The 16,568-nt window shown below is 47.4% G+C and overlaps 1 protein-coding gene across 9 annotated transcripts in view; it reads right to left on the reverse strand.

Moving 5' to 3' along the window:
* PHACTR1 (phosphatase and actin regulator 1) overlaps positions 1-16,568 on the reverse strand; it is a 587,665-nt gene that overhangs the window by 55,047 nt on the left and 516,050 nt on the right. For all 9 annotated transcript variants that reach the window (XM_047733072.1, XM_047733073.1, XM_047733070.1 and 6 more), the window contains one exon: positions 10,441-10,762. In XM_047733072.1, coding sequence (XP_047589028.1) covers positions 10,441-10,762 — 322 coding nt within the window. The remainder of the gene's footprint in view (positions 1-10,440; positions 10,763-16,568) is intronic.

Genomic DNA, 16,568 nt, shown 5'->3' on the forward strand with positions numbered 1-16,568 from the left:
GCAGTTTACTTTTAATAATTCATAGAGAAATGAATGCCAAAACATCTACCACAATCCAGGTTCATGACAGCAGTTGGTCTCTTTCCAAGAGAGCTTTGTATCATCACTCTCTGTCACGTGGTAACAGAGGCAAGGCAGGGCCCTGGGCCTCAACTACGGGTGGGGGATTACAGGTTATCGAACCCCTCTGATACTCTTTTAGGAAATTGGGGGCAATTTTTGAAATTAAAAATCACTATTTTAAATCCTACTCTTTCTTGAAAAAAACTTGAGGACCATTTCATCATCCTTTCTAAAGAAAGACGTGTAATAAAGAGATACTGCTTTCTGGCTATGGATTTCAGAGGCACTGCTTGTTAAAGTTTTTAAAAAGACATTAATTTCCTCAGAGGACAGAGGAACTTTATTATCTACAAATATAACACTGAAAATGAAATGAAACTTCCAGGGGAACAGCTTTTGTGATGGGATGTGCACGAGTTATAAAGAGAGTTTTCAGAGGGGAGAGAGAATAATTTTCTTCTTGGAGACCAAAAATGTGTGAGAAATTATGCTACGAACTACAGTGCCTGAGGCTGAAGAATGACAGAAATAAGTACTGAAATCCAAGAAAACAGTTAATCAGCCTCATTTGAGGCCAGCAGGCACGCACTGTGTATTTTATTATGGCCTTCTAAGATAAGAAACTCAACATTAGAGCTTTTGTTTTTCTCTTGGACTCTAGTCAGCAGGAAACTATGCTCTTCTATATATAGAGCAGAGCACTGAGCCTTCCTGAGTCGAGAATGCATTTTGAGATTATTTTTTTTCCCCACTAGTGGTGATGAATTTAAATTAATTCATTCATAACCCTTCCTCTGCCCTTTCCAAGGGCCAGGGACCCACGTTTCTGAAGTCCTGTCTAAGGCTGAGATGGGAGACATAAAACCGTGAGACACACAGAGTGTGACCCACGGCCCTCTCCAGCTCTGATAGAGGAGCCCAGCAGTGGTGGCTTCTTCCCAGAACTTCAGCCCTCCACACCAGCACGGCCATGCTTAAATCATGCTTGGCTGGGTGGTGGTGCCGGGAGGCAGGATGCACGGCAAGGAGGCCTGTGTTTGAGACCCAGCTGGGCCCCTCACTCACTGGACATCTAGGTTGGGCTTCTCCAGTTAAACAAAGAGACCTAGCCAGCCACCTCACAGGCTTTCTCAGAGCATAGTGCTAGCGTAGTGTGCTCCCACTAAGCCGGGATCCCGACACGGGATTCAACGTGGGACTCGATCCCAGGACTCCAGGGTCATGACCAGCTGAGCCACCCACGTGCCCCAAGGTGGTTGCTGTTTTAACTAGGGATGTGCTTAAGCAGGGACCATTCATCGTAAACCAGTCATTATGGATATTATCCATGAATTTATTAAAAACACTTCCTTTAGAGTTTTGGTTATTTTTGGCCCTTAAAAATCTTTCTGGACAACAGTTCTGAGACGATCAAAAATCAACAGTCACACATTGGGCAAGAGCAGGTTTTCTACTGATGCATATAAGAATTCAGGAGCAGATTCTCCTTCTTTTGAAAATATGCTGCCTTTTTCCATCCTCTTAAGACTTCAAAAGATGTTAGTGGTGTGTACAATCTCATTTTAACCCACCCCTGAGCAGTTTGCTCATCACCTTAGCGGGGAAGATCCGTCCTGCTCACGGTGACATCACCTTGCACTTTAATCACATCACACCCCTGGGAGTCACAGTCACATCATAAAACAATATTGACGTGCAGCCACTTAGAAGTAAGAAATTGACGGTTCTGGCCTTAAGAGGTCAGGGACAAATGGTCACTGATACAAGAAAGAGAATCCTTCCATGGAAACGCATTTCATTTAAGTACGTATGTGGGTTCACAGACATGAACAAAACCCTGAGCTTCTTTGAACAGATGCTACTTCACAAGCCAATGACATTTGGGTCTTTGGTTTCGTTCTTGCCAGGCCACCAAGGCACCAAGGCTTATTACCATTGAACACTGATTTGTAGACAGAAGCGTTCTTAGCACAAGCCAACCCAATAATTAGATTGTTATGGCGACAAGAAACCTTGGAAATCATCTAATTCATGACCAGGAATTATTCTTTAGAATTTCCTATGGCCCTAGAGGCCACGTGAAAAAAAGCAGTTGTTACCATGGAATGTATTTATACTAGGATTATAAATGAACTGTGCTCTTTGGAAGGTCTAAAAGTAATTATGGAATAATATGATTAAGAAAGACCACTGGTGTTATTAATTGTGGGTCTACCACAACACTTGGCATGCAGTATTCAGTAAATATTACGAAGAGTTCAAGTTGGTTTTGGAAACTTTCCTGCATCTGGTTGACCATCACTGGTCTGGATTTGTTAACACAGATGCACGACTAATATCCCGGAAGAGGAAAAACCATTCTACCTCCAGAAACAGTCACAGTCGAGTTAACAACCTACTTCAACCTATCTCACGCGAGGTTACGGAGTTGGACAGGTCCTGAGCAGACGATCTCCCCTGTTGGTTTTCCTTTATGAAATACACGAGTGAAACATCTGAGACAGCTGTTAGCCTAGCTGTCTCAAAGACCTCCAGGATCCTCTCCAGCAGTTCCTGGGTTCTTCTGTAAGTCGGATTACAATCTTGTGTTATTTCTCTCATTCTTAATGATTGGTCTTCTACAGACTTGGGGAGTGACTACCAACTTCCTGCCTTTTCATAAAAATCTCACCAATCATTTGGAGACAGTCTATCACTCCTTTCTCTCATCTGCCTAGAATGTTCGCTCATTTCCCTTCTCCCTCTTCATCTGGTCATCCCCATTTTTTGGATTTCAGCTGAGATGCAGCTCTCCAGAGAAGCCCACCCTGAATCCCACCTACCGAGCTGACCCCCTGCTGTATGCTGTCCTCCCGCCCTGACTCCCCCAGTGTATGCTGCTGGCAGAGTCTGCATCCCTGGGGCAGGAGCCCTCCAAACCTGGTTCACTGCTGTATCCCCAGGGTCAAGTACACAGCTTGGTCCAGGAAAGGCACTCAGTAAAAAATTGCTGACTGATCTTACAGATGCTAAGGAAACACAGGTACCTTCCTTTTTAAGTGTCAGAACTTTCCTGCTCTAGCTGTTGAGGGACTCAGGGGTAGGAAAAGGTAGAGGAAAAGTGAATTTATCAGAGATACATTTATCTGTCCACTTTGAGACCCATGTGTAGTAAGCAAATGCATCCTCTGTAGAGCTCAATGTCTGCTTCTTAAAATTTCCTAAACCAAAACTCAGTGGGTGAAAAATAAAATGGTATTAAGAACATCAATTATTGGGTGGTGGGACTATGGGCATTGGGGAGGGTATGTGCTATGGTGAGTGCTGTGAAGTGTGTAAACCTGGCGATTCACAGACCTGTACCCCTGGGGCTAATAATACGTGATATGTTTATAAAAAAATAAAAAAGTAAAAAAATCAATTATTGATATACATGAGGAATAATGGGAACAAAAATGTGGATTTTTTTTGCTTTTTTTAGTTCTAATGCAGAGATTTCAATTACTCCTTCCATGCTAATGCACTAGTCAGGATGCCCCCCTCACCCACCTTTCACCTACTTGTGCTTATTTTTCAGATCTCTGTAAATTCCTAGAATTCTGGAAGTTAAGTTTTAGTCTTAGCTGGAGGATACTGGAGACAGTTGGATGATCCAATAGGAAACCCTACACCTCACGAGTTTGCTAGGAGAGCCAAGGATGGTCACTTCCCCCATTTTATCATCTATAACAAATATGGTGTCAGAGAATTAAATGAAGGTACAACGAACTTCAGTGGGTATAGTTCATCATCAACATTACAGGATCTTTTTTTTTTTTTTAAAGATTTTTATTTATTTATTTGAGAGAGAGCATGAGCAAGGAGAAGGTCAGAGGGAGAAGCAGACTCCCCATGGAGCTGGGAGCCCGATGTGGGACTCGATCCCAGGACTCCAGGATCATGACCTGAGCCGAAGGCAGTCGTCCAACCAACTGAGCCACCCAGGCGTCCCAACATTACAGGATCTTAAACTCAAGTCTGCTATTACTCAGTGTGACAAGCAAAGGTCGATGTGCAACTTTAAAGGAAGACATTTTTCCTTTTTTCTAATATCTACAAAAACAGAATTCACACAGCTCAACAACCAGCTGGGGAGCGTACCCACAACTAAAGCTTGCTTCTACAGTTAAGGGAATTTCTAAGAAAACATTAAACGTTAGATTAAAATACCTTTCCAGGGATGCCTGGGTGGCTCAGTTGGTTAGGCGACTGTCTTCGGCTCAGGTCATGATCCTGGAGTCCTGGGATCGAGTCCCGCATCAGGCTCCCTGCTCAGCGGGGAGTCTGCTTCTCCCTCTGACCCTCCCACTTCTCATGCTCTCTCTCTTTCTCTCTCATTCATTCTCTCTCAAATAAATAAATAAAATATTAAAAAAAAACCTTTCTATTTGAAGCTCAGAAGAAATTAATAACATTCGTTTAATAAATGTTTACTGAGTATTTGCTATATGACAGGTCCCACCCAGGATGGAGTGGGGGGTTGAATGGGAAGACAAGGCTGGTCCCCACCCTCATCTAAGAGAAAATATACATACACACAACATGGGGCCAGTGTGTGTAGACAGACACAGCCCAGAAGGAGGCAGACCTTCCCCTGGGGATCTGAGAAGGGGTCAAGTAGGACATGGTATTTCTTGAAAAACAAGTAGAATTTTGCTCTGCAAATAAAGATGGAGTGCGTGGCAGAGGAGAGGAGAATGCATTCCAGACAGGGAGTGCTCGACATGTCAGGATCATGAGAAAAATGCAAAGGGTTAAAGACACGTTTTTGCCACCATCATTAATATTTATATAACGCGTGTGTTGCGAGAATGCAAAGTTCAACAGGGACAAAGACCATCAGGTTCACTCTAAATATTTTTGACAGGGAGTAGATTAAGAACCTAACCATAGTGGCTACCCGGGACTCTACATTCATTCATTCGTTCGTTCATTCATTCATCCACACGGTTGTTTATTCACTCCAACATTTATTAAGCATCTATCGTGACTATAAGCCAAGCCCCATTCTAGGTGCTCAGCATACATGCCTGAACGAAACAGTTCTCACCTCTGTGGACGGTATATTCTATTAGGTGAGAAGAGCAATAAGCAAAATGAAAAGCCATCAATATGGGCTGTTAGATGGGAAAAAGCTCCAAAAAGAATAAAGGGGGGGTGCTGGAGAACACGCTGTGTTGGGAGAAGGGTTATAATGTTAAGTAGTGAGATCCAGGAGGGTCTCCCTGAGAAGGTGACAACTGAGTACAGAGCCCAGGGAGGTGCGGGAGGGAGCCCTGAGTGTGTGTGAGGGAAGAACGGTCTAGAGCGAGGGAACAGTCAGCAGAAAGGCCCTTTGTCCGAGGGCACCTGGCATGTCCAAGGTGGCGAGAACATCGAGAGGCCTTTGTGGTGCGTGAGGGTGGGCAGTGCGGAGAACAAGTCAGGGAGATGACAGGGGTCCGTGCCATGCTGGCCTTCTTTGCTTTTCATTCATAAGTGGGCTGGAAGGCCAAAGAAGCATTCTGGGCACGGACATTATTATGGGTTATCGCATCCCCCTCAAAATTCATGTGTTTGAATCTTTTTTTTTTTTTTTAAGATTTTATTTATTTGACAGAGAGAGAGATCATAAGTAGAGAGAGAGAGAGAGAGGAGGAAGCAGGCTCCCCGCCCAGCAGACAGCCCGATGTGGGACTCGATCCCAGAACCCTGAGATCAGGACCTGAGCTGAAGGCAGAGGCTTAACCCACTGAGCCACCCAGGCAGCCCCCATGTGTTTGAATCTTAAACCCAGTACCTCAGAATGGGACTGCCTCTGGAGACAGTGTCTTTATTTATTTTTTTATTTTTATTTTTATTTTTTAAAAAGAATTTATTTATTTATTTGACAGAGAGAGACACAGCGAGAGAGGGAACACAAGCGGGGGGAGTGGGAGAGGGAGAAGTAGGTTCCCCACTGAGCAGGGAGCCTGATGGGGGACTCGATCCCAGGACCCTGGGATCATGACCTGAGCCGAAGGCAACCACTTAACAGGCTGAGCCACCCAGGCACCCCTGACAGTGTCTTTAAAGGAGCGATGAGTAAGATGAGGTCGTTGGGATTGGGGGTGGGGTTCTAACTAAATGGTGATTTTTTAAGAGCAGGAGATTAGGACACAGACACACACAGAGGGAAGACTACGAGAGGACCCAGGGAGAAGTGGGTTGTCTACAAGCCAAGGAGAGAGGCCTCAGGGGAAACCATTCCTGCTGACAGTCAGATCTTGGACTTCGAGCCGCCATAGCTGTGGGAACATAAATTCCTGCTGTTTAGGCTGCACAGTCTGTGGTACTGTGCTGTGGCGGTCCTAGCAGACTAAGGCTGTCAAGACCTGATTTTTGTTAAGTGTTGTCTGTCTGACTGAAAGACAGGAGTGGAGGCAGGAGACCAGGCAGCAGGGACAGTGGGGTCAGGCCACTGGGTGGGAAGTGGCTCATCACTGAGACATACTCTCCGTGTAGACCTAACAGGATTTGCCAACCCCTCAGACATGAGGTGCCAGAGAAAGAAGGGTGCCCAGGGTGACCGCAAGATTTCTGGCCTGAGGGACCAGAAGGACGAATTTCCCTTTTCCTTAACTAAGAGGGACTCCTTTAAAGTGTATTCCCTCAAAAATCTTCCCCAAATTCCTTCAGGGTCAACAGGGATACAGATCCCATCTTCCTTTTACCAACAGGGAAGCCGGAGCACAGGGAACCAATGAACTAAGATGAGAAAGAAAATTAGTGGCTGATTAGGATTTTAAGTCTGAATCCCAAGATTTATGTCAATTAGATCAGAGTTTGCTGCGGATATTAGAAATTGCATGATACCTGGAATGAGAAAACGTCACTTTCAGAAAAGACATGAATCATCAGGGAAGGAAACAAACGAAGACCATGTCATTTCAGGAAACGGATACAAACAAAATCTTCGCTAAGACAGAATCAAACCTATTTGTAATGTACTTTCAGGGGCACGGAGGGTGCATTTAATGTAATCTGGTGGAACATTCACCATGGTTTCTTGGACATTTTCACTGCATGCCATGCGATAAGACGATGGATTTGGACGGAAGAAGACACTTGTTCTTTGCAAACAACTCTAACGAGGCTGGAGGTGGGGTTATTACTCCTGGTTTACAGATGAGGAATTGAAAGCAAAAAGAAGTGCCTGAGGCTGACATCCCGGCAGTTCGACTATGGAACCCTGTGATGCGGGGGTCCCCTCCAGGTGGCTGTCCTTCCGGAGGCCGTCCCGCGACTTTGGATAAATACGGCACTCTTCAAGTTTGCTTCAACTTCATCTCTAGCTCCCTCCTCCTGCACCCCTCCCCCACATGTGGTGAGCCAACGCTGTACGTGACCATGTCAGTAACATGTAATGTGCTACGATGGAACATGTCACATCGTTGCGTCGTGGAGGAAGCCCAGGTTAGAGCAGTGATTAAGAACTTGCTCCTGTCTACAGCATCATTATCAACAACAGCCGAACTGTGGCGAGGGCCCCAATGTCCACCGACTAGTGATAAAGAAGTGGCTTCGTGGCCAGCTCACCTAAGCGCTTGGGAATGTTTCTTCCCACTTGCCGTCTTTTTTGGGGGTCCCTGGAAATTGCCAGAAGAGAGAAAGGCTTCCTTCTTTCTGTGTTAAGCTTGGTGAAACCAAGGATGAAATCATGTTGACAGAGAATAGGGAGCATTTGGAGGCAGCTAAAAGGAGGGTAGTGTCGCCAAAGACAGTGGCAGAGTCCACGCTGGTGAGAGGTGGCCTGTGACTCCCATTGCTTCAGATCTGTCCAGGACTTCTGGAAGTCCTGGGGACGCTCAGAAAAAAATCTCTCCATCTTTATTTGTTTGGGAAGAAGAGACCTCTCTCTCTCTGGAGGGTGATCTTGTTCAAGTGATGTCCACGTTAACTCCCTGCGTCCTGGCTGGTCTATCAGAACAACCCTGCCCTTGACCTAAGGTGGGAGGGGAGGGAGACAGGAGGGAGTGAGAGCCCGAGGGTGGCAAGAAGCACAGGGGATGGCCTGGGCCCAGCTGCCAACAGCAGGCTCTTCCCCCTCCTGGCCCCTCTTCCCATAATCTCATCTGTTCTCTCTGATTCCTTTCAGTAAAGAACCCGACCTGGTTTAGGTCCAACAAACCTACCCACTGGTCGACATGCGGCTGAGATATTCTACAAATACACACAGAAATTCCTGAACCAAAGAACGGTATGTCCCCTGGCGGTTAGGACTTCCCACTGAACCTTTTAAAATGGCTTATTTTAGTAGAAACACATTTAGCAACTACCATGCTCCCTCGAGGATTCTTTTCAATTGATTAAAGCTCCTGGGAGATACAAAGACTTACTAGGCAGACCGCGGGTGTGGAGAACCAGGATCAGACTGACTGTGAGCTGTCTTCAGGAGGAAGCCCCAGGCCTGAGGACATGACCCCTTGACTTACTACTAGGACGGTGCTTTTCAAAGCGTCTGTGAGGAAGGACCCGTTTTGTTGGCTGGCTGGTCAGTGTATTTATCTATTTTAATTTTCAATCTATCACAAACTGATACTTTTGTAAAATATAATAAAAAACCTAAAAAATGAAACCGTTTTTATTATCAGATTCAACAGACATAAAATCATTCTGTCAAATCGCTATAAAAGCATCTAAAAACTTGGCCTCAGTTTCTGTACTGATAGGGTTACAGGTGGGCAACGAGCAGTCTGCAGAGCCCTCTCGCGAAGCCGGCATCAGAGAACTGACTTTGCCTTCCTTAGTTTCTCTACTTACTCGGTCTCCCCAGGTCACATGAAGATTAAGATGATAATAAAGATATATCAAAGACTAAAAAGTGCCATCCACATTTAAAATGACTGCTTTCTTTATCAACAGTAACAGTAGTTAAGAAGGATGCCAAGGCGCCAAAGAAAGCTTTTTCCAGTGAGGGTGGATATTAACGCGCAATCAAGTCAGAATCCTAGCAACAGCTACTTCCCTTGGAATCGCTTAGAGCCCAAACACAGAGTACTTGGCGGAGAGTCAGGAAACGATCACAGAAAGCTCCTGACTGTGTCCATCCTGCCTCTGGCTCTCTGCCTGGTGACCAGCAGGCTCCCCCCGGACTGCAACTTTCCCATTGGCAGGACCCAGCTAACAGCTGTCATTACTCCGGGACAGGCACTCGGGGTCCCAAGCTCAGACACATCTTGCACGGTGGGTGGACTGTACCACTTCTTGTTATGCTAGGGAATTAGGGCAAGCAACATGCCTTGGAAACACGTTGGGAAATCTGGGAGGAGTGGGGTGGTATTTGAACACACACGGAGGCACGAACAATTCAAACTGAGTCCTTTGGGTCCTTTTTCCAGATCTCCCAGCAGGGCTACTGGAGGGGATTCTGGTTGAAGAGGGGTCTGTGTCAGGTGTGGGTACACACTAATGGCTCGGTAATCAGGCTCCAGCCCTCCTCGTCCTTCATCAGTAAGAACAAGGGCTTGCCTTCCACTTCTCCCATCCCACTGCCTTTCCATCACCCTCCGGCCAACTCTCATCTTTTCTTATTTACATTCAAATTGCCTTTTTCCTTTCTTTGAGAGAGACAGCACAGGAGTGAGCAGGGGGGTGGGAGGGAAAGAATTTCAAGCTGACTCCCGCTGAGCGCAGAGCCCTACATGGGCCTCCACCTCACGACCCTGAGAGTGTGACCTGAGACGAGATCAAGAGTTGGACGCTTAACCCACTGAACCACACAGGAGCCCCAGTCTTTTTGTATCATAAAAACAATACTCACAAAGTAAAAAAGCAGTATGGAAAGGTATGAAATATAAAAGAATTTCTCTCCCATCTCCCCACCTGGGGGATAACCACTATTGATAATTAGTGGTATATGCTTTCAAAAAACGTTAAGACTTATAAAAGCCTATGTGTTATATATATAACACACATATGTTATTCTTTATATAAATTTATGTATTTAGATATACTTACGTGTAAATACATATATTAATTTATTTATATCAAGTACTTAATTTATATCAAATATTTGTAATTAAAATCCATATTAAATATATTAATATATTCACACATATTAGTACATTTATACATATTATGTTATTTATATAGTACATGTGTGTATACTATATGTTACTTTTTCTTTTTGATAAATGTGATTGTTCTATAGTTTGGCAATAAGCAACACTATTTTTTTTTTTCTTCCACACTTTCCTTGACATTCAGTGTTTGGTCTGATTTTACTTTCGAACTTTTCCCCTAGCGAGGATGAGCCCTTACCCTGCCTGGTCTTGAGTCACGGTCAGATCCCCAAACCACGCCCCCCAGCCAAGGCCCCTCCCCTCCCTCACCAATTACCTTTCCAGCCTCTGCATGGTCATGGCCAGTGTTTTGTTCAGCTCCTCGATCATCCTGCAGCCGGAGGGGTGCATGGGGAGGGAGCCGGTGGTGGAGGGGAGGTGCGGGCCGAGACTGCCGTACTGCAGCTGGTGTTGGATCTGGGAAGGCAGGACCGTGTGGTGGTGCTGGGCCCCACTCTGCTGGCCGCTCTTCTGGGCGGCATAGGATGCCAGGGAGAGGTCTGGCCCCCCGACAGGCATGCAGATCATGACTTTCTTTGGAGGTAGCGGCGGTGACAGTTTCACTGGCAGACAAGGCAATTTCACAGGGGCGCCAGGATCTGCAGCAAAAGGAGGGCGAGAGGCAGCCATGAGTTTGGGGCACGGGCAGAAGCCTGGACCATTGCATGGGCGCCCACCCTGGGACTGTGGGCACGGACGTGGGCCCGGAGACGAAATGCACCGGCTGAAGACACCAGTGGGGTAGGTGCTACTCAATGAGCACACAGTGACTCTTATCTCCTGCTGAAAGCGGGCCTTGGGGACCCAGGCAGGCATTAGCGACGTCTGTCACATAGCTGTCAGGCTAAGTAAGGCTCACCAGCAGCAGGAAGGGGGAACAAACACAGCACATCCTTCTGTTCATGAAAGCCCATGGAACTTCAAGGAGACCTGTTCTAGGGTACACCATGATGTCTACAGTTTTGTCACTGTCCTGTGAAAATATCGTCTCCGCAGGTACACTCTAACAGGCACGGGACTAGAAGCCAGTCCTACTTCAGATCCATAAACAGCGTGAACCTCCACAAGTGACGTCCCTGGTGCTAGCCTTAATGCCCTCTCCTGTCACCTGGGCATGATGCTTTACGAGGGCTCGCAGTCACACAGCGGGCTTGGGTGCCCCACGTGGAGGCAAGGCTTCTGTGGTCTGTTGTCTGTGTTGCTCATCTCTCCCTGTCCACACAGGACCTCCGTGAGATCTGAGCTCGGTGGCGGGACTGGTTGGCCCACTCACGTGGCAGCCACAGTTGGGTTGTTCAAACTGTAGGGAAGCTCCAACAAGTACTCCTAGGCCCTGGTGCGACCCGCACGCACCCAGCACCCCTAGGTCTCAGGACACTGGCTCTGAAGCTTCCCAGAGATGCTCAAACTCAGGGGATCTGCAGGACAGACCAGTCCTCGGGCCATCTTTGGGACAACCTTGAAAATTCCTGGAAAATGATCTAGCACCGGTTGGGGGCAGGGTTCAGTCCTGTGGGCTACAGGCTGGCCTGGGAGAAGCTCGGCCAGGAGGGGTCACGGCAGGGGTGGGGAAGGCTGGACGGCCGCGTCAGAGCGCTCTCCCCTTCACACCTGGTGTCCACATGGGGAGGACCGTTCTGTGTCCTGCTCCTTGAGGACTTAGACTTCTCTCCATCTATCTACTTCGAGTGTGGCCTTCTCCAGGTTCATTTCCCCTCAGTTCTACCAAAGTGACGTCCCAAGGGCACCAATCTGCTGTCCCACCTTTGTTTAAACCCCACTGATGGCCTAGAAATAAATCCCATCTTCCTGACGCACCACCCAAGGACAGCGTGCTGGTTAGCTCTCTATGGCCACACTTTACCTCCTGAACTCCTCCTATCCTATCTGAAAAGCCCTAGATCAGAGTCTCCTATGACACTCACTGCTTTTCTCCTGTGCATTTTCCTGATTTGCTGCCCCCCCCCCAAATTCAGTCTCCGCCCTCCCCTAAATCCCACGGGGTGGCCGTTGTCCCTCACACTCTCCGCATGGGCTGTTGTGGTCTTCCCTGGTCTCCTCAAGGCTCCCCTCCCTCAGCAGAACACTGCTCCTGCCTCAGAGAGAAACCTGAGAGGTGCACGGGCGAGGCCTCTCCTTCCCTCCAGAACTTCCGTGTTCCCCCAAATACCTGACGTTCCCACACCCCTGGGCCTCTGCCGCCTTCCCTCTTCCATCTGGAGTATTCCTCTCTGTTTTGTCTTCCGGGCTCATTCCTCCTCTCCCCTCAAGATGCAACTCAAAAATGACCTCCCCTGAGAAGCCCTCTTGGGTTCTCACATTGCTCCTTCCATTCTGCACCCAGTGGGCCTCCCGTGGGTGTGAGGTGGGTCGGCGCCCATAGCAGCGGGGGCAACAGTGATGGCGGACAGCACTGTAGCCGCCCCTAACCCCATGCCAGATGCTAAATGCTTCTCACTTCGATCCTCATAGCGACCCCGGCATGTAGACATATTATCATCTCACTTTTGCGGATGGTGCTATGCCCCTGGGCTCTGAGGACATCGAATGGCACCTCCTGGTTGCACAGCTGTCTGCCCTCTGCTAGAGAACCAGGACCTCAAATTGTGTGTCACTCTCTTCTTAACGTCCTGTACGGTGCCCCGCTCCCACAGTGAGGGGCTCACATGGTTAGAGAACGAGCTGACGTTCCAACACTCTGTGGTGGGATGAATTCGCACCTTCCCCCAGAAATAGATGCTCTCCTACCTCTCTAAGGGACATGAGCATAAAATGAAAAACAACTTTAGGACTACGCAGCTGGGGGTGTGTGGACACTGAATTATGGCTCCTACAGCTGACATACACGGAAGCCCAATCATTCCAGGGGGCCTGATTGGCTTGCCCACCAATGCCAGAACGCCAACCGGTCTCAACCACAGGGCTCCCTAACATCCCTCTACAATCATCCCGTTTGTCACCAGCCCCCATGCATAGGACACAAGGTAACCTAACCACGTTCAGGTGCATGACCAATGATGCTCTCTTGAAAGTGACCAAGGGACAGAAACCCACCCCCTGTGTCCACTTCCTGCTACTGAAGGGTCCGCTCCCCTGGCCCTTGGAAGGCTTTGCACAACCCTAGCAAATGCAATGTGTCTGGATGTGTTAAGGGTTTCTATCCAAGAACGTTTACCCATTATTCCTTCCTTTGTGTTCTAGCTGTCTATCTAAGGCAGGTAGGTGCTCAGTCACTTGGACAGGAGGAAACAGAGCCAAGAAGGTAGCATGGAACTGTTTCCCTCGGAAGGAACAGTGAGGACCTTGGGTTCTACCATCTTGCTAAGCTACACCTTCCTGCACACACTCAACCACCATGCTTCCTGCTATCACTTCTGCAGCAAAGTGTACTTGGTTTCTTTGCTAGGAAAATGGTCAAGAGGACACCAGAAATTCTACTGAAACAGGCAAGGAGGTAATGTCCAAATTAATGGACATGGTTTTTTTTTTTTTTTTTCATTGCTTGAGAAAAGAGATACTGGGGTCCTAGAGGACCCCTTTCTCTTTTCCTGCCTGTGTTTCTTTTCTGGTTGTTTCACTATATATGGTCATCAATTAAATAGGAGTAGGAAATGAAGATGAATTACTTAAAATAGTCTTTTAGCTCAGTAGATTTGGTAAAAAGGAAGGAAATTGGGGAAAAGGTTAAAATGTGGAATTATTGGCTTTCCGCGAATTAGCTCTGTAATCCCTGCCTTTCTCCAACATGGTAGACAAAGGAGGAGAATCTAGGCAGCCCAGATCTTTAGTAATGCTCAGTGTCTATTTTATATCTTTATGATATCTTAATACCAAGTGATTGATCATAACAGATCTGGAGCCCTCTCTACCCCGTCTGCCATTCTGAGTTTGTCACTTTATCTTTGTCCTTTGTAAACTTCTGTGTTCTCTGCCCCCTTGAGTACCAGTCTAGGACCTCATCTCCTCTTGTAGGGTGCGTAACAGGGTCCACCCTTCTAATCCATCTGCACCCTGTACCAGACATCTTCCTCCAGCACACGTCACGTTGGAGGTCCCCCAAGCCTGCCTGGCAGGGTTGCGGGCCATCTAGCCCCTTCCAGCGCCGGCAGGTGCCTCCGCCCGGCATCTCCCTGGCCACTCTGGGCAGGCCAGCTTCCCCACTGGATTTCCCAGTAACCATGCTCCTTTCTCAGAGCCTTTGTCACACTGGCCCCCTTCAACACCCTCCCTTCCCGATAATCAGAATTGCATTCACCCTTCAAAGTACAACTAAAGACCGACTCCCGCTTGCAGCCTTTCCTGCTCCTGGTCAAGGCCAGCTGCATTTGAGTGGCCCCTCCTACGCCCGCTTCTGCCCTCCCTACAGGGTGCCCAGAGTGGAGCACAGCAAAGCCCAGAATCCTGCAAGCTCCTGGTTCTCAACCCCAGGGGTGCGTTAGCCTCAGACTGATGCAGACAGCCCCCTCTCCAGGGATTCTATGCAGGATGGTGGGCAGATGCCAGCTTTGTGTCTTTTTTTTCTTTTTTAAGGATTTTATTTATTTATTTGACAGAGAGGGAGAGAGAGAGAGAGAGAGAGACAGCAAGAAAGGGAACACAAGCTGAGGGGAGGGAGAAGCAGGCTTCCCGGCTAAGTAGGGAGCCTGACTCGGGGCTCGATCCCAGGATCCTGGGACCATGACCTGAGCTGAAGGCAGAAGCTTAATGAGTGAACCACTCAGCCATCCCACATTTGTGTCTTTTAAAAGTCATGCTTGAAAACCACTCAACCTCTTACTCTTGTCCTGTTCTCTGAAAACAAAACAAAAAAGAGTGCTAATTCCTTTTTCTTTTTTTTTAAGTAGATTCCTCATCTAGCACAGAGCCCAATGATGCAGGACTGAACTCAAGACCCTGAGATTAAGATCCGTGCTGAAATCAGGAGTCAGATGCTCACCTGACTGAACCACCAGGTGTCCCAAGAGCACTAATTTTTTTTAAAAGATTTATTTATTTGACAGATTTATTTATTTATTTATTTAAAGATTTATTTATTTGACAGAGAAAAGATCACAAGTAGGCAGAGAGGCAGGCAGAGAGAGAGGGGGGAACAGGCTCCCCGCCAAGCGGAGAGCCTGATGTGGGGCTCGATCCCAGGACCCTGGGATCATGACCTGAGCCGAAGGCAGAGGCTTAACCCACTGAGCCACCCAGGCACCCCCCCAAAAGCACTAATTCTTAAGAGAGTTCTTGTACAACCTGCGACAGCCCCCCGATGCTTGCTAGAAGTTTGTATTCCTGGCTTTCACCTCTGACCTACTGAAGGAGAGCCTTGGGGCCAGGCATTTGGATTTTATATGCTTCCCAGGTGCTCACCATACTCAGGAGTAAGAGGAAAGAATCAGGGGCAATCACGGATCTGGGGGTGCCAACCTGCGTGGAGTATAATGCTGCCCAAGGAGGAGATACGATGCCTCGGTTCCACCCAGCCCCTGAGCCCATGTCTGCCCTGAGTGGTCAGCGACACAATCTCCAAGTTCTATTTCTATGCCCCCCACATATAAAAACTAAAACACTAATTTGCAGGAAACCAATTTACAAAGCTACACCATCTAAGATCTATTCACCTAATGACTACCTTTGCCTAAATCTAACATCTACAATTAAGGGACTTGTCTTAAAACCAATTTGTCTAATGGAATTTCCAATTTAATTTTATATTTATAAAAATCACTTATGGATGCACACTTTGTGCATGAAAAGATTTCTTCTAGCCTTGTGGGTGAATTTTTCTTCTGTTTTATTTGCCTTAGAATACTTTAAGGACATTTCAGACAAGTTTGCCTAAAGAGCCTTTTTTCACAATTTTGTCTCAAGCAATAAATACTTAATCAGATGTTTAGCTTTTCCTGCCGACTTGATTCCGTGCATTAGAGCCGTCTTGTTTCCTTCTTGCTGATTTTCCTATGTCCTATGCGTGCTGTATGCATGTATTAAGCAAACAAGGAAACACACACCCAATAGTCATTTCCGCTTAACGAGGCACGGACATTTTTCTAACAAGGACGACAGACAGAGATGAATGGATTGGGAATGGACGGCAGGCCCCGACCGTTTCTCTCCAAGGTGCCAAGTTCTCACCAACCAGCCTCATCGGGGAGGTCTGGGAGAGGCAAAGTCCTGAGCCTCCGTCTAAGAAATTTAGATTCAGGAGGCTTACAACGGGGTCCGAGAGCCTGCTTCATAGAGAAGCTCCCAGATCACTGTGACCTCGGTGGAGACCACGCTGAGAAAGTGCCCCATGTCATTACTGGGTCAAGCAGCACAAGATCATTACCAGAGTCTGTCCTGCTAAACTCAGAAGAGGAACCCTGAAATCACACACTCACGCAGCTCCATTAGCAACAGCATCTGCCTGATCTCTTT

This window comes from Lutra lutra, chromosome 6 (assembly GCF_902655055.1).
Source record: "Lutra lutra chromosome 6, mLutLut1.2, whole genome shotgun sequence".
In the NCBI taxonomy this organism is placed as follows: Eukaryota; Metazoa; Chordata; class Mammalia; order Carnivora; family Mustelidae; genus Lutra; species Lutra lutra.